The sequence below is a fragment of the Corvus moneduloides genome, chromosome 1 (genome assembly GCF_009650955.1).
Source record: "Corvus moneduloides isolate bCorMon1 chromosome 1, bCorMon1.pri, whole genome shotgun sequence".
Classification (NCBI taxonomy): domain Eukaryota; kingdom Metazoa; phylum Chordata; class Aves; order Passeriformes; family Corvidae; genus Corvus; species Corvus moneduloides.
Window position 1 is genome coordinate 24,491,050 of NC_045476.1, and position 19,201 is coordinate 24,510,250.

The window sequence follows — 19,201 nt, forward strand, 5'->3', positions numbered from 1 at the left end:
CCACATGATCCTCTTCTCCAATCAAATCTTGTTCTTGGACAAACCCCCTTGGCTGGCTCCATGGCTGTCTGGTTATTCGTGTTTGAGACGTACACATTAGCCCCTTACTGTCTGGGCTTCTACATACTCTTGGGCTATAGCTTGATCTCATTTAAACATTACCTGAGATAATTTTGGACCAAGTGGCGTTTCTAATTCTTTTTAGAAGTACTATGAGATTGTCTTTAAAATTTCATTTTAACCTAAAGTTTTACTTCTCTCAGAAGGCAGACCATATAACAACTCCCATTTTAATTATTAAATAAGTGGCTGTTTCCCTCAGATATTTTGCGCCAAACAGAATGCCATTAATTATGATTATTGATGCCAAATGTTAAAGTAAGAACACTTTATGATGTTGCTAAATACAACTGGATGTTGAACAGAAGGCACGAATTAAGCCATATTTGTGATGAATTAAGACATATTTTTTCACCAAAGTAATGGGGTTGTGACTTTCCTTTTGGAAACAAGTAAATCCTGTATTTCATGGACCTGTGAAAGGCTAAATCTTCGGCAGGATATTAAAAAGAATCCAGTAGGTGGTGCACAAGGCTTAGGGGAGACGGGCAGTGCTCAGGAGATCTAACTGCCACCTGGAAACTGTTTTCAATTAAAAAAAGAAGTCATCACAAAGAATTAAAAGTAACTTAAAAATCAAAGTTGAAAATCATTGATGAAACACCTCAATGAGAAGTCCAGGATACAAGCAAATTTAACTTTGCCAATGAAAGTCTCCTTGCACTTCTATGCAGATTCAATGACTACATCTGGAAAAAAAACAGATCTTACTGCTAAAAAGACAAAACCTTTTGTCCCAAAGCCTGCACAATATGATATTGCTAGAGTAGAGCAGGGCAACTGTGAACCATACCTAGTGCATGACCTTGAGCTGAAACCCAAAGGTCACATCCATTTCTCCTATCACACAGGAGGATGGAAGCACAAGGGCTTGTGGATCAGTCCCCTGTCATTTCCACTGCAGGATATGTGTCCATTATGTCCAGTGTTAGCTCAAGAAACTCTTCAGTACAGCCCATGTGCATGTCTTCCTCCACAGCACTACCTCCAGTTGTTAGCCGAATTCCCTTATGTTTACCTAAGCCGTTACCTCCCTGTGCCCCTGAAGCACTCTCACATACACTGCCTGCTAATAAGCAAGAGGCAATTTTTGGCCAGAGTACACAAAACTCAGCCAGCCACCCACCACAGGTATACACAAATGACTAAAGACTGCAGCCTTTTCTTCAGTAAAGACACTATCAGAAATTTCTATGACTTTTGTTGTGTTGGTCATCTCCTTTGTGTTCCAACTTCCATTTTATAAAATGGAGATGTCAATCATAATTTTTCCTGACTTACTGTCTGTGTAATTTTTCACCACATTTCTGCATGTGACTCCACTAATTCACATTACAGCTTCAGAACAGGGTTTCAGTGAAAGACAGTTATGAATTTGAAAATTTTCCAACACCATCTTTAGAGAAGAAATCAAATCTAAAATGCTATGTTGTATGTAACTTACTTGTATCTTAATTAGAATCATAAAATCACTCAGGCTGTAAGGGACCTCTCCATGTTCTCAATTGTCCAACTTTTGCTTAACTGAGCTCTCTAACTTCAGTGTCAACAAAGCTGCTGCATGGTGTTCTGTTGAGTCTTATTTCAAAAGTCATCCTAGGTGCTTGACCAGTGGAAAAAATCCTTTTACATCCAGCTGGAATTGTCTTTGTTGCCATGGAAATGTTAGCTGCCTCTTGTCATTTTACTGTGTGTATTTGTGAAAATCTGGCTTAATCTTCTCCATATGCCCCCATGTGGAAGATAGCATTTAAGATTTTCGTCCTGCTCCCTTTTCCCCAATTTTCCTCCAGGGTAAACAAAACTGTATCTCTCAGCCTGTTCCTAGTGTATGTTCCAGCCTATACCATTTTCTCTGGACTCTTATGTTTTATAACCTCTTTTTTACGTGGGGAACCCCAAAGTGGGATACACCACTGCCTCATAAGTGTTGAGTAGACAGAAATAATTTATTCTCTTAATCTGCTCTCATTAATAAAGCCCAACTTGCATTGCAGTCACGTTCAGCTCAGTACCTGGAAAAAACCCAAATTTTCTTCAGAGCTGGTACATAACCTGTCAGATCCTGTACCTGATGCAGGGGTTTGTTCTACCCAAGGTACCACACATTGCATTTGTCTTTGCAGAACTCAGTTATGTCTGCCAACTTCTCAAGCTTGGTTAAGTTCCTTCTTAACAGTAAACCAAGTCTAGTTTGCTCTTTGCTATACATTTGTAAACATGAAACTTAATGTAATTTAGAAATTATCTTGTTGCTTTTGGGTGGGAATAGGAAAAGTAATGTAAGTTTACCCAGAATACATTTATTCAGAATAACTTGCTCTATTGACTCACCTTTTTAAAGATACCTATAGAATCACATGCTCATATAAAAAAAGCAGTTATAACTGAAGGTGACGGCCCTGAATATAAGTTGATGGGTCCACCTTAGACACCTAAGTTTGAGCATGCCAAGGAAGTTATGTAAATAAAACAAGTTAAGAGGAGCAAGAATAGAGATACTAGAGTGTATGGATTCTCCATGTGAGCAAGTTCTACAGACAACACATGCTGCAGAGTCATTTCAGCTGAATAGAAACTAGACAACACAACTTCTTGTTAGAAGTTTATATTGCTTAACCTTCTACATGCTACCCATAGCTTTACAGAAAGGAGACTTATAAAAGTATTCCAGACAGTGATAGGTCTGGTAAAAATGTAAAGCCTTTATTTTATTTACAAGTAAATACATTACAAGTAAATCATTGTGAGAGCTTTTAAAATGTAGGACTAAAAGCCTGATGAGTTAACGATCTCCACAATTAAAATCAGATGGCTAAAATAAGTCTGCTAATTTAGACCAGTTAATGGCAGGGTGGTTTGCCTGAGAGCAGCTCAGAAGGCCGCAATCTTCTAGGTAAGGAGGAGACAATGGAGTACTGCTGAACTGGAAAACACTGGGCAAGCTAAAAATTATATTGTGCCTCTATTTATGTGAGCATACATATAAAAAAATAGAAAGTTATAAAAAAAATTCACAGAAATATATTAAAAACAGAATACTAAAATTAATTGTAATTACTATATTCTAATACTATATCTGGGCATAACAAAATAATAGAGCCAAAGCTAGCATTCAAAACATAAATTTGTTTTTTATTGCCAGAGGGGTACTTAAAGGCACAATATGCAGTTATATAAACACAAAGAACCAACAGAATGGAAATTTAAATGCAGCCAAACCACGCACAAACCAGGTATTTCAAAACAGCAAACCCATTCTGAGCACATCAGAAATTCTTTTTCCCCTATGCTAACTAGTGATACTCAGTTCCCAAAATGCTTGCAAACCCATTCCAGATTTAGAAACAAGCTAGCAGGAACATAGGATGCTGGTGTTGAAAATTAATGTCTTAATGAGTCCACAAACGATGTGTGAATGTCAAGAGACTAATTGATTACATGGGATGCCAGCTGAAAAGGTGCCTTCAAAAGTGAATTAATGCACAAGAAACTGACAAGACTTGTTAGATGTCTCTGCTGCATCTGTGCTGCTGAATGTGCTGCAAGACAGCTATTTTTAAATGAGACATGTGATGTACCAGAAACATTCCAGGCGCTGAACCATGAAGCTGTATGTAACCAGTTCACCACACTGCGAGGCTGCAGTACTATATGTGTAATTATCCTTCCTAATACTTAGGCAAAATTTAAATGGTGAGTGAAGTCTTGTAGGTTTTTTTACGTGTTTCCCTACATTTTTTTCCTGATCTCATCTAACTGTACTATTCACTTTCGAATGAAGCTCAAACTTGTGTGACAGCATTGCAATATCACAATTCAATTAATGCATTTGTTCCTTTGATTGTTCAATTCTGTTGCTGAGGAAGACCTAATTTTAATGCATTATCTGTACTAAATTGCACCAGAGATGCATTTCACTCACTTATCACTCACTGGACAATCATCTACAAAAGGAATTGATTTAATTAGGACTTGTACAAGTGTTTAAGTCAGGAAGTTTGAGCAATGCCACGAAATCTTTCAGATTTGATTGATGAACTTTTATTTCAGTAATGTCATGAATCAATACTGAGGTGGGTAAAAAATGTTGTTGATAAAAGTAAGTGCACTCAAGATAGCATTGTAGGACACGACATTGATGCCGACATAGTAACTGTACACAAAACCTTGATAAGTCATGTAAATTTAGCCATTTTTCAGAGAAAAGAATATTTTAATTTTTTTAAACTCATATGTCAGGAAAAGATTGCTTTGTGATGGTCATTTTGAAAAATCTATTTTATTATGTAAGTTGCTAAAATTCATCTCCCATTGACAGCATATGTTAGAGCTATAAAGGAAGCATTAGGAACAAACTTGCTGACTTTATTTTGATGATACTTTAGAATATCTAGAAATATAAAGAAAGCATGACAAATATAGAGCAGCAACATGCAAGAGCAAGACATGTAGAAAATTCAGGTTGGTATTGAACAATGAGAATTTTTGGCAATAGGTTCTGGGGCCGAAGTTGATGACTGATGTCAGTAGCATTGGGACTTCATGTACAACTAGGAAAGCTTCCGAATACTTTGTTTGAATATGATGACTATTCCTTAACTTAGTCTTACACATGAAACTATGTGATTTCAATCACACAAAGGTAAGCATGCAAACTGTCTGCTTTGAAATTTGGTAGCAGGGAAAATTGAAAAAATAACTTTACTTGCAAAAAATAGTACAGAAATAACTCTACAAAAGTCACAGAAAACATAGGAAGGTCTCACAGTTAACTTCCACTCCCAATATACCTCTTGCTAGTTAGTTAACAGTGTTAACTAATCAGTTAATAGTGTTAGTTACACTAGTAACTATTAATAGAAGTAGCTATCTTCACTGTGGCCTTTGTATCAGTGGTGAAGCAATAAACTACAATATGGATGACAGATGGAAGTTTACAAAGCAATAATATGGCGATTTGTTTTGCAGCTCCAAAGGCAATTAGAAACAGCACAGCTTCCCAGGGGAAACAGAATCTAGTTTTCTTCCCTGATGCTACTGTGAGCACAAGATAAGACAACATTTCCAAGGAAAAGGAAATAAAGCTATCTTGGCAAAAACATTTGTGTGTATCGTCAATTTCTAAGTGGGGTTTGTGAATACCTGTGAATATCTGAAAATGAATCATGTCATATCCTGATAGGACAGTAATATAAAAGCTTAAATACAAAATATAGTACTGTTTTGTATTTCCTGGGTTTTACTTTGATCCTTACTTCAAAACAACCTTAGTCGGAAATAATTTTATATTTCCAGACTGATAGAAAAGAAGCCAGAGTAGTCCAAAAGAACCTTTTAATTTAGATGAGCATAAAGTTAGAAAATAAACAAGACTGAATTACAAATTCTGCTCTTTAATCTTGGCATTCATCAACCTGGGATTGTTACATGTCAAGATGACCTGATGTAAAAGCTCACGTACCCTGAAAGAGAGGGAGATGACAGTCCTTTTCCCGTTTTTTTCATTCTCCATGCTTCCTATCAGGAGTTGCCAATGCACATAGTTTTTGCCGTGCACAAACTCTTGTGTTCTCTGGATTCCTCTGTGAGCTCATGTCATATGTCAACTTGCCAAAAAACAAGTCTTTCAGGAAAAAGAAGACTCTCTTCTTTGCTAGATTAATGAACTTGAAGAGTTGTCTGATGAGTGCCAGAGGGAAAGCAAAGGAATGTGCAGGACTAAGTGGCCAGGAGCCATGGACCAAGGAGTGAGTTGGGATCTCTGCCATGACAAGGAAGGATACAGGAACAAAAGCCTTGCTGCATCAGCAAGGCATTCATTCACTCAAATTTTTTTTTCATGAAAATACTCTCTTGGTTACAAACCTGGAAAAATAGTGATTTTATTTTTGTATTACCATCGCAAAAAGTTACAAAAAGTAAAACTCACAAATTTCATTTTAATTACCCCCCCCCCAAAAAAAATCTTAGTGTAATGCATGACAACCAGCTTTTAAAGCAGCATGTGAAACCTAAGTGCTATTTCTCCTTTGCCACTTACAGTCACTTTTTCAAGTTCTCACACCATTTTCTGCATTGTATCTTTTGACTATAACAGGTGTTAAATCTCTACAGTTAACCAAACTGGGAAGCTGATCCAGCTGAAAGATTACCAACTGGGGTATTTTTTAGTGTTCAAATATATATATAAGTTTTTTTAGATTTATTTCGACATTCGGCCGTACAAACGTCTTAGTGTTTGTGATAGGAAGCAGCAGATACATTTGTTTCAGCAACACTACTGCTCAGCTTCAGTTCACATATAGACTTAATTGCTATCCCACCTGAGTCAGAAAAACTTCAAAAGTAATAATATACTGATGCCATTTTTCAATAAAAAACTGTAAGTAGCTAAAGTACCTCTGGAACAGAAACAACTATTCAGGATCCCCATGTGAAGCACCTTGGATTCCCATGATGCTGCCAAGAGTTCTGCGATTTGCTGTGTTTGTGAGTTCCTGTGAAATCAGTTGCTATTAAAGAGAAGTTCCTTCAAGTGTTGTCAGTTCAACATGCAGAGGCAATATGTTCTTCTACATACTCACCCACTGGTGTAATGTAGTCTTTGTGAAAGACAAGAAGTTTGAAATGCATTTCCAAGCTCTAAGTCTACTTCACTCAGGTCACTGCCAAAGGTTGGTTTGTTCCGAGTGCTCACTTTGAAATAGACTAAATCCATGCATGCTTTCTAAAGGGTCTTTTGAATAGCTTCAGGAAAATATGTTTTAGATGCTGATGATCAAGTGCAGAAGTAAAGTTACCACCTCTGCATGCAACCTACCCACTTCTTAGGATACATGTCTCAGGAATCACCGCCTTATTTACAGTGGTATGTTGCAACTGACTTAGGGACTGAAAGTCCCGCATTTCACAAATGTAACTGTTGCAATGTTGCTCTGCACAGCTGACACTGTTGGAACCTTGTCTTCTATAGGCTTTTAAGATTTTGTGGGTATTGGTTACATCTTTCTTAACCTTAGTTGTTAAGAAAACTCCAATCAACCAACCAACCAACCAACCAACCAAAGTTCTTACCTCCAGAATAACCACTGCATTATGAGAGAGATCTAGGGATTTCAGGTGACTATTTTTTTCAGAGAATTTCAAAAAGGAGTAATTTTCTCCTGTCAGAAAGGAGCAAGGATGGCACATCACCTACTTCAGAGAAAAAGGGCAGGCAGGGTGGGGGCATGACTGGGAACATCCATAACCTCAGCATATTTATAAGAAAGGCAGGTAACATCTTCTACGTATTTTAATGCTTAATAGGGCTAATACAAAATGCATGATGAAACTATTCTACAGAATGTCAAAAATTTGGACAACATTTTCAGTATTAAACAAAAATAGGAGGCTTTAATTTCTTGCTGCTGTTTGAGGGGCTTTTTGGTGTTTTTTTAATGGTAGAGCTGGTAATACTAATAATATGGTAACCATTGCAAAAAGATGCTAGAAAGAGCTATTACGTCTTTCAAATGCTACTTAATATAAAGCCAACACTTGCTCAATACCCTGCATACCCACTCTCCAGGATAAAATAACCTCTATGCTTCCAACTTTTCCTTGAAAACAAGTATTTATAGCAGGTGCATATTATGCAAATCACTCTCATGTACAAGGAAAACACACATCAGGTACACAGACCTGTGCTTGATCTTCCTTAGGAAAGAAGCTACGGAACAATAAAAACTCAGTTTCTAAATATATGAGGGTTTTGTCCACAAAGAACATGTGTCATATGAGTCATAAATACAATTTCTTTTTTTTTTTAATGTAGAGGTAGTTTATGAGAGAGAAGGTGGTTTGTGTGTTCCCTGAGTTTTGTGGTAGTCTTGGGCCTATCTCTGCTGAACTCTATGACAGTATTTCTGTAGGAACAACTGTGAAGAAAGGGTATTAATACAGTGCAGGAGGCTTTCAGAGTAAAATCTAGCCAGGATACAAGAAACAAAGTATATATTTCTAAACTGGGAGCTCCTACTCTCAGTCTGTGTATCGGGCATGACCTTTACCCCTCCCATGATTTAACTCCACATGTAACATTTTCTTTTGTGAAGGATTTATAAGCCTTAATGAGCGTAGTTTCCGTATCTAGGAATGCTATTTCCAAGTACCCTGGGATGTTAGAGCATTACATCATTTTCGAAAACTTTTGGTTTTCAAGCATTGAATTATGAAAAACCCTTTGTATTTCACATTACTCAAAGTTCAAGAAACAATTAAAAATTGACTGAAGTATGTCAATGGCACATCTAAATTAAGTTAGCTCTTAAAGCCAGCTGCATCCTGGGCTGCATCAAAAGCGGCATGGCCAGCAGGTAAAGGGGGGTGATTCACATGCTTTGCTCTGGTGAGATCCCACCTGAAGTGCTGCATCCAGCTCTGGGGTCCCCAGCAACGAACAGACATGGACCTGTGGGAGTGATTCCAGAGAAAGGCCATAAAAATTATTAGAGGGTTGGAACATCTCTCCTCTGAAGAAATACTGAGAGTTGGGGTTGTTCAACTGGAGAAGAGAAGGCTCTGGGGAGAGTTTTTTGTGGCCTTTCTGTACTTAAAGGGGGCTCATAAGAAAAATGGGGACAGACTTTTTAGCAGGGCCTTCTGTGATAGGGAAGGGGGGACAGTTTTAAACTAAAAGAGGGTAGGTTCAGACTACATACAAGCAAGAATTTTTTTATCATGAGGGTGGCAAAACACTGGAATAGGTTGCCCAGAAAGGTGGTAGATGTCCCATCCCTGATAATATTCAAGGCCAGGTTGGGCAGGGCTCAGAGCAACCTGCTAAAGTTGAAGATGTTCATTGTTCATTGTGGGGGGATAGGACTAGATGAGCTTTAAAGGTCATCCTTTAGAGGCCAAACGATGACGATTCTGTGATCCATAATCTACTAATAGAGGTAAAGGGTTACTAATGTCAGCTCAGCCGAAACCAATAATAACAGCTGCTGCCAGTACCTGGAAACAGATTAAAAGGGGATGGGAAACAATAGAAATTCTTATGCAGGAATTCCAAGCCTTCTGCCAAATTTAAGAAGAAAGATAAGGCAACATGAGGGTTTTTTACCCACTGCCTAAAGCTGGAAAACATTTAGGTCCCACTCCTCCCATATTGACCTTCCTTCCAGATATGTTCTCCTGATGCTTTATTCTGCATTGACTCTGGTAGTAATTTAATGAACTTTCACGGAATAACAGATAACAAAACCAGAATTATGCAAGAACTTTTTGCTGGGTTACCAAGTTGAATTGTTGTACTGCACAACATAATAAACACCAGAGATGGTGCAAAGTAGAAAGATATAGCACTACAAATGAGGAAAAGAGAAAGAAGAGCAGTGAGGAAAGACAACAAAAACAAAACACCCCCAAAAATCAACTACTTATTAATTACTGTATTAAGAAATCAAATTTAAGAGGATGTTTCTCTCTTCCAGTACTTTTATGTGATATACAGACATCTGAATAAGAAGTTACACATTCTGATTTTGCAGAGATTTACATCCCTTGAACACAGAAAGCAAACTACGACCTAAAATGCAAGATGACAAGGGACTTAATGAAACACTATAGCTATTCTGGTGTATTTTGTACACAGCAACTAAAAATCAGTGTGTTCTTATGGTGTGGTTGGGTTTTTTTACTGGCTGCATTCGTAGGCAAAACACAGAACAGTGCTTATGATTAAATATTCAGAGAGGACAGTTATCTGTGGTGCCAAACCCCAATCCTGGGTTAAATGGTCTGCTGACATGAACCACTGCGGTGTCATTTTATCAATGCATGAATTGTTGGTCGGGGAAAAGCGACACCAGTTAAATTTTCCCATGTTACAGTAACTGCGATCGCTCAGGTTTGCAGCGATGGAGAGCCGAGGGAGCACTGGGGGTAGCACGTACTCGTCTCTGACTCCGCCCGCTGCGAGGGGCTACGGGCGGGGCACGATCAGCCGCGGCCGGTCCTTCCTTCCCTGCCTCCCCGTCCCGCCCACTCCCCGGGCGCTCCCGGCCGGAGACACCGCCCAGCCCTGCGCGCATCCGCCCTCCGCGGGCCCCGGGAGCCGCGGCGCTGCGCGGGCTCCTCTCCTACCGCTCTCCGGGCTGGCGGCGGGGCTTCTGCTCCGTGCGGGGCGGGGGAAGCCTGTGTGCTCCGGGGGGAGTGCGGGGCCGGGGCCGGGCCGGGCGGGAGAGCGGGCGGGAAACGTCACCGATCCGGGCTGCGCCTTGGGAGCAGCGGCCTTGGGGCTGCCGGGCCCGCCAGCAACTGCGGCCGGCTGCCAGCCGGTGCGGAATCCCTGCGCCTGGCCCCCTTCGGCACATGTACGTGCAGCACTGCTACCCCTCGTCAACTGTTCACTTGAAATATTTTATTCATTGGTGATGAGAAAGTAATCGTATTCTCGTGTAAAATTGCATTATGACAGAAAATAAAATACGTTTTAACATGATGGCTTTCCTGAATTTTTTAAACTGCTGTGGGGACATTCTGAGCTGTAATATGTGTATGGTCTGTGAATGCAGCCGATCAGTTTTTACCAAGTTTCAGTTTAAAACAGCAAACTTATACTCAGGTTTAGTGAACTAGTCCTTAAAGTCCTTTGAACTGTTACCATGTCGCATTTTAGTCTTCAGCCTTGAAAGTGTCTTGTCTTTTTTCCTGCCTGTACTGCCAGCTTTTTAAAAAACTGATATAAAGACAAACTCTCTTGAGCACTGATTGTCTAACTGGTTTTATTTCTCTTGATCTTCCCAGAATATTTACATTATGTTTACTATGAATCTGATGTATTTCCTTTCAGTATTAATAGGGAGTCTTTTTGTTGGTTTCAAGGGAACTGGATTAATGATACAGAACAGATAAAAAGCCTGATTCTGAGTAGTGGTGAATTTCTTAAAGAGAAAAGAAACCAAATCTCCTCACAAGATCTGATCTTCTCACATTATCTCCTGCCTTAAGAGCTGGTAAGTGTAAAATCTGTGCAGGTACTGTGAATTGGGACAGAGGGCCAGGACGTATGTAGTTATGTTAATGTGCAGATGGGTTATTACTATATTCCTCTGTAACTTGAAGTGCAGGTTATATAGTGTATCTTTGGCTGTTTGTGGTTTAAGGGATGTTTGGGAGAAGGAAGAAAAGAGACTCAAAGGGCAAAGTAGTTGCGGCATTCGTATCTATCATTGTGTTAAACATCTGACTTGTGTGCTTTTTTTCTCTTAATTCCTATACATTAGATAGCACCTTTATTTAGATTATACTCATGTCACTTGAAATACCTGTATAGTGAATCCAAACCCACAGAATCACTGGATATCTTGAGTTGGAAGGAACCCGCAATGATCGTCAAGTCCAGCTCCCGACTCCACACAGAGCAGCCTAAAAGTTGAACAGCATGTCAGGGTGCTGTCCAAACCCTTGTTGAGCACTGACAGGCTTGGGCCCATGACCACTTCCCTGGGGAGCCTGTGCCACTGCTTGGCCACTCTTGCAGTGACAATCTCTTTTCTAATACCCGATCTGTGTCCACTGACAGAGCTTTATGCCATTTCCTCGCATCCTGTCTCAGTTTCCTAGTGTTCTTTCTGCTTAGTAGGAGATGTTTTTTAAAGATTTTTTCCTTAATTTAATTTTTTATAGTAAACATACTTGTTCCCTATAATATTAGACTTTTTTTAGCTCAAACATCTTACCTTTTCAATTTGATCTACTTTAGGCTACCTGCCATTCTTTATGTTAGCTGTTTAGGGCCTAATTTTGTCGCCATTACAATATATGGCTGATTGTCCATGTAAGCTTTTTAAAATTCTTTTTCAGTTTTTGGAAATTGGATAGTATTTTATTGCTAACAGAATACACTCATCAATCTATTAAAGCCATTATCAGTTACTTTGAGATTAACATGTAATGTCTTTATTTACAGTAGGGTGCAAGACAAAAGCTCAAAAGTGAAACTTGAAAAGCAGCAGGGTCAAATAAATATAATTGCCTTTAAAATAACTTCTAAAAGTAGAGTCAGGTTTTTTTCATGTTACCATCTTCAAAGCAACCAATCTGACACTTTTTTGCTAGTAAGTCTGGGAAGGATTTCTTCTCTTTTCTTATGGCCAGGGAAAACTTTCAGAGATTGGATGACAGTTTTAGACCACTCTCTATCCCACCTAAGCCAGGCAGGAGGCTTTTGGCATAGATCTATCAAAGTTTTGTTCAGATTTTAGTCTAATGCTATTCTCAAGTCAAGTTCTGTAAGTATTAAAGTGGATAAAATAGAGAGAGTGTATTTACTATGTACATTACCCATTCACCCTAAATTCAGGTGTATTTTGTTGCCATTTTATTCTAACCATATGAATTTTGACAGGAATGAGAGGAAAAGGTTCTATAAGGTAATGACTATAAGTGATTATACCAAGTATATTGAATATGGTATTCAGTACCATTTTCCTCTGCAGATCTCCTGATTTTCAGCAGTGCTTGATCATGTAATGTAGCCCATCTGGACTATTTTTCATCAGTGGAAATGCTAATCCAATAATTTTTTTTCATGTTCAATGTTTCCATGGTTCATCGTATTAATGGATATGAAGACTAAGAAATTTGCAGATCATTAATATTTTAAAAATTAATATTGTTTAGACATAGAGAGAATAATAACTTACATCTACCATTACAGAATTTTGCAATACAAGTTTGTTGAAACAAAAACTACTCTCACAAGTTTAAAATAGTGTAGTTAGTTCCCAGAGTGCCTTCAACTGGACATTAACCAGGGGAAAATGAAATGTTACTGTCCCCAAATCTTTTTGGCATCCAAATCCTTTACATTCCTATTAAAAACAAACCCGACTCCATATAAAGCTGCCAAGAAGTCCCTGCAATAAAACAGTCAAAAGAGGATTTTGAGTAGCTGTTGAAAGTTGCAGTTAGAAAAAACAAGATTCACAAGAAAAGAAAGTGGGTTTATGCAGGTTTTTTTTTTTTTTTTGTTTGACTCAGAAAAATAAGTCTCCTGCATTTGTGTAGAAATTGCATTCTGCTCATACGCTGAAGGGTTAATGTGGCTAATCCATGTTCTGTTCAGTGGATTTTTTCCATTAATCATAGTTGTACAAATAATGCAGATTTTAAAAGAAATTAATTATTGTTATTCTGTGAAGGAAGCAGAGGAGAAAGTATTTTGATGTTCTGCCAGTGTTCAAAAGTTTCTCTTTAATTCTGGTTTTAAGATGATAATGTCTGGAACTGTTTATATTATCTTTAGTAGGATTTCTCCAACAAATACATACCAGCCAAGGAGAACTCATTATGTTAAAACAGATATTGTCAAGTATTTCCGTGCATTGGGAAGGTTATTTTTTCATAGTGGAGATGTGTTTTTGCAAGCATACACAGTTCTGAACCAGGTGCTAAATGCTGGATTTTTCAGAGCAGTATAGGCAGTTTGTCTCAGAAATTTTTATTGCAGTCAACATATTATCTACTTAAAATAAAGTAAGGCAAAAAAAGGAACAGATTCATAATATTGCCAGTGAAGAGACTCAAACACAGTACTAGGTACCAGAATTTTCACCATCTGAACATCTCATTCTAATGCCAGTTATCTTCACCCCAAAACAACTGGCTGTTGGTTGTGCTCACGTTCCCTCTGCTCAGGGCAGCTGCTGTTTATGAAGCGCTAATTTCCTGTGTGCTTAAGTTTTTGTTCAGCTGTCAAGAATGATGCATAACTATTAAAAATTAATCTCTGTCTGTTATTCTAACATTCATTTGCAGCTCTCATTCAAGTGTATGCAAGGAGATTTCAAAAGGCATTGCTGGAAAGTGGGACCCAATGGACAATATTTTTTCTTGATGATTGATTTCTTACCTGCTGTTTTTGCCTTTGAAAAATGTGCCCCAGAGAATTTCTTCCTGTGCAAGACCTACAAGAAAACGATTCCGAATGCAGTGATAGTAAAGCTAGAAGGATACATTGTGTTCAAGATAAAAGACTAGATTTCTCTTAAGAGTCTAATTTAGGGGGAAAATTAAGAAGATCCTAACCCCAGATTTATTGGCCAGGTGAAAAAGAGAGAATTGGAAGATATTGGGTAAGGTTAAAAAGTCTACAAAATGTTTTTGAAAAAATCTGTGGATTGAAAATACTGGCATTAAAACAGCTATAAATGTGTTACCTCAATTTCAAACTCATTAAAATATTTTTGATCAGATTTTCCATGTTCCAGTAAACAATTACCAGTATGGGTTGCTAAAAGAAAGGCAGAAAGATTAAGGACACCTAAAAATATCTGACACTACATAATCATAAAATCATGCTACAAAGGGTAACAACTTTGAGGATTGTGTAAGTGAATGGAATTCACTCTTGTGTCTATTTCTGAGGTTTGCCATACCAGACTAGGAGCCAGCTGTTGCTCTGTGTGAGGCTGTTTCTTGGTGTCATGGAAGGGATCTCTTGAGGCCATGTGCCCAATCCCCATCCCCCACCAGTTCAAGGCATGGTTGGCTAAAGCAAGTTCCTTAATACCTTGTCTGGTAATTTCTGAACATCTCCAAGGATGGAAACTCTGTAGCCTCTCTATGCAACCAGATCCAGTGTTTGACCTTACCATAACAATGTTTTTTTCTTCTTATGTTTAAATGGTATTTCCTGAATTTCAGTTTATGCCTTTTGCCTGTTGTCCATCCACTGGATACCACTGAGAAGAGTCTGACTGCATCTTTATACAGTGGGATTCTCACTCACCAGGTTTGCAGATGGCACCAAGCTGAGTGGCGCAGTTGATGCAGCAGGGAAGGGATGCCATCCAAAGCTATCCTGACAGGCTTGAGCAGTGGGACTGTGTGAACCTCATGAAATTCAACAAGGCCAAGTCCTACGACTTGGTGTGGGCATTCCCCAGTATCCATACAGACTGGAGAATGAAGGGATTGAGAGCCGGTCTGTGGAGAAGGATTTGAGGATAGATACTGGTAGATGAAAAATCAGACATGACCCAGCAATGTGCACTTGCAGGCCAGAAAGCCAACCATATCTTTGTCTGCATCAAAAGCAGCATGGCCAGCAGGTTGAGGGGGTGATTCTGCCCCTCTGCTCTGGTCTCATAAGACCGCACTTGAGTACGGCACCCACTTCTGGAGCCCTCAATACAAGAAAGACATGGATCTGTTTGAGCAGGTCCAGAAGAGGGCATGAAAATTATCAGAGTGAGGATGGAACACCTCTCCTGTGGAAAAAAAAAAGGGCTGAAAGAAGTTGCTCAGCTTGCAGAAGAAAACGCTCCAGGGAAACCTTATTGTTGCCTTTCAATGTATAAAGGGGGCTAATGAGAAAGATAGAGAAAGACAAGACTTTGAGCAACCAGATCTGGTGAGAGACCCTTCCATTGGCAGGGTGGTGTTGGATCTCTGAAGGTTCCATTCAACCCAAATCATTTTATGGTTCTGTGGTTCTAAACAGGCAGGCAGTAACAGGACAGGGGGCAATGGCTTTAGACTGAAAGAGGGCAGGTTTAGATGTTAGACTAGATGTTAGGAAGAAATTCTTTACTCAAAGAGTGGTAAAGCACTAGAGTAGGTTGCTCACAGAAGTTATGAATGCCCCATTGCTGGAAGTGTTTGAGGCCAGATTGGGTGGGGCCCTGTGAAACCTGATCTAGTGGGTGGTATCCCTGCCCATGGCGGGAAGGGGGAGTGGAACCAGGTGGTCTTTGAGGTCCCAGCCAACCCAAACCATTCTGTGATTCTGTAATTGTATACAACATTCAGATAACATAAACACTTGACAAGATCACCTTTGAGCCTTCTCTACTAAACTAAACCCCAACCCTCTTGGTCCTTCCTCATTTAAGTATCAATATATTTCCCTGACTCAACCGATACAAGCCTTCATTTCAATAAAAAAGGATGGTTTTGCAGGTCAATGATACAGTACCAAAAATAATTTAGAGACTTGAGAAGTTTTTTCAGAATTCTGTAATCTTCTTCCAGTTGCAAAGCCAAGTGTATAGCTTACTGTGTTGTGTTTGGTGTCTAGAGAGAAAATAAATCTGGAATGTTGGGGACTAATTCTCAGTTCAGATCTGTATTCTCTATTGTGGTGAAGAATGAGTCAAAAATCAAAGTTGGGGTTTTTTTTCCTTTCTTTTTCTAATTTTTTTTTAATTTCTGTAAATTTTGTGTGCCCAATTCCTCTAAAAAGCTCTTAAAAATCTGAATTTCATGATTGAAATTGTACAGTAAATTAGTACTCACCAATTTCCATTTAAATCTGACTTCAGTTCTAGTATGTACATATATATACTTTATGTGTAGATGTACGTAAATATAAATCAATAAAACTGTTATATTTTTTAATTGTTATTTTCTCTTTTGAATTATTTGGTAATTTCAATTGTCTACCAGAGATAATACTTTGCTTTGATAACTAATGAAATTCTATATACTTTGATGAATATGAAGTCAGAATTGATTAAATTGATTAAAGGACTGAATACATTTTGAAGAGTGAAGTGTAAATAACCAAAAAGCAGTGGTATAACTGGAGTATTTTAACATGTTTTTTCTAAATATTTCTAGTAGATAAAAGCTCAAAGGAGCTGGTTATCCAAATGAGCAGCATACCACAGTTTTTACTCCCTTTTTGAAGTTATTTGACAGAAGCTGTAGGCAGATTAAGGCTATTTATAAGAAACTAAAGCAGGTCATAAAACATGTTGTCCCATATTGCTTCAAGATACAATGGGAAGGAAAAGTATTTCTTACTGAAATTGCGAAATAGGTGGTTAGAAACAGGTGTCACCCTAGAATCAGTTACTATAAAAATGCTTGCATCATGTGGTCCTTGTGGCAAGGATTTTCTGTTGCAAATGTAGGAATCTGGACTTGATGACCACTATTCTTCTTTAGAAAAATTGTGGCATTTGAAAAATAAAGTCACATCTGTTCTTTTATTTCTTAATTCTCAGTAATAAGGTTTTACAGGTATCCTGTGGTGTGCAACAATCAAGAATCCAAAGTAGGTACAAATAAATGTTTGTCATTTCTGTTTCTTCATGCAAGTTTCACCATTCTACTCTGCAGAACTGCTGCGCCTACCAACCAGTGAACACAGATACAGTGATTTGTGAGTAGTGACAGTCTCATCATCCATGTGAGAGAGGTGTTTTTCTGACGTCTGCTCAAGTCATGTGCTCACATCCAAGCCGACAAGACACCATGTTTAGCTCAGTGTTGACATCATTACCAGAAGTGTTAATACACTTTGCCTGTCAGCACTGCCTTAACTGAAGCTGTGCAGCATTAAATCTGTAATCTGAACTCTGAGTGGCATGCTGAATTCAGTGTCTTTTGTTTTGCAAATGAAATCATTTCATACCAGTGCATTTAACCTTACGGTGTTTTTGGTTTATTGGGATAATGAATAAAGATCAGGCAGGATTGGACCTTTGTGAGGAAATCTCCAAACATCCTTAAGTGTTGTAGCGAGCAGAGGTGGTTACTCAGCAGATGCTGCTCTTCTGTTCCAGTTAGTTATCAGACAGTGCCATGTCAGGACACTTGGTTGCTGTTTTTTTTCCTCAAGCAAAACCAAGGTCCTGGTTAAAAATCTGATCAGAGAATGGAAAGTGTATCTTGAAAAAAAAATTTAAAAATAATTTTAAAAGTTAGATCCTTATGTGTAAGACTGACAACTGGAAAATTTCCACTTAAAGCCAAAAAAGAAACCAATTTATGAGTGTCATGCAACCTGTAAATTAAGAACTTGATTTCTGTGGGAATACTGTAACATGAGATACTTGAGATACTGCAGCATTTAGTGTATGAATTTAGATTCTGAGTATCACAGGTCAAGTGGAAACAGGGATGAAAGGCAACAGAGTAGCAGTCAGCAGAGCTGTGTGGTGCCGAGTATGAGCATGAAAGCAGTTACAATCACTTGGAATTTTAGAAGCAAACTTTTAACAGCAGTTCTGAAATGGAGCTAAGCTAAATTTCTTTCACTTATACTTTCATATCTGCAATGTATCTGTATCTAAGCTAACAGCCCCTGATAATATTCTTGTAGCAGTTTTTATATCTGATAAACTATTGAGAATTTATTTCCAGAAAGGATATTGTACTCCAGGTCCCTTGCTGGCAGTATAATGTAATTTCTGTATTTTAATAATTTTTCCAGTAGATGGCAGTAGCCACTTATTGGCTGATAAAATAACACCATCAGAGTGCATTATATGAACATACAACAGTAAAATCCAAATATGTTCCTATGTAAGTACTTAATACACAACCAATCTATAATTGTGTCTGTTACAAGTCTGTCACCTCTTTGACATAACTGAGCATGAAATCTTTTCTGAATATTTTCCTTTTGAGTCTGTTGGTTTGCTTAGAAATATCTGATAGTGTAAAACTAATAAAGCTGTTAGAACGCTACTAAGGGTTAAGGACAAATATATCTCAAAGCATGCATAGTTCTGAAGTTATTCGAGTATGCATACATCTGAAAACTGTTGTGGGTTACTCTGAGTTGATGAATTTTACAATGTCTTACATTCAGATTAAAATGCTTTATTGTAAATTATCTGACATTAAATTGTGCTTTTGTGATTGAAATTTTACTTAAATAATATTACAGGTTTTCATGTGCCAAAATCAGTATGGGTTATTCTGCATTGCAAAACATGTCATGTTGCAAGACTTTCAAAACCTACCACTGTTTTTCTATTTTGTTTTGCTGCTTCTAGGCTTTCTGTCCATCCATGTAGCCTTTTCTGTCCTCAAGGCATGGTACAGAAATTGTTGCTGTGCTGTTTAAATGCTGATCTGAAGACTTTTAAGTGTTTGTGCCTAATTCATAAGGAGTTCACAAACCAAAGCTCTTGGTGCTTCATCTGCCATATATGATGGTGGATGGAGTCATATTCTGAGAAGCTTGGAAAGAAGACTTTTTTTCACCAGAGTGACCTGTGTTATTTTAACTGATCTGCAGTTGTATAAACAGTCACCATTATACAGATGAAGGAATACCTGGGATTAAATCTGG

The 19,201-nt window shown here is 38.3% G+C and overlaps 1 protein-coding gene across 3 annotated transcripts in view; it reads left to right on the forward strand.

Moving 5' to 3' along the window:
* TPPP (tubulin polymerization promoting protein) overlaps positions 1-18,744 on the forward strand; it is an 88,043-nt gene extending 69,299 nt beyond the window's left edge. The window contains exons 5-6 of one of the 3 annotated variants that reach the window (XR_004238815.1): positions 10,993-11,123; positions 13,930-18,744. Coding sequence is in view for 2 of the 3 variants with exons in the window: in XM_032102317.1 (XP_031958208.1) it covers positions 5,092-5,107 (16 nt within the window). In the remaining variant the exon portion in view is untranslated. Of the gene's footprint in view, positions 1-5,091; positions 5,225-10,992 lie in introns of those variants that run through there. The other 2 variants (XM_032102326.1, XM_032102317.1) reach the window with 2 other exon arrangements.
* The last annotated feature ends 457 nt before the right edge of the window (positions 18,745-19,201 follow it).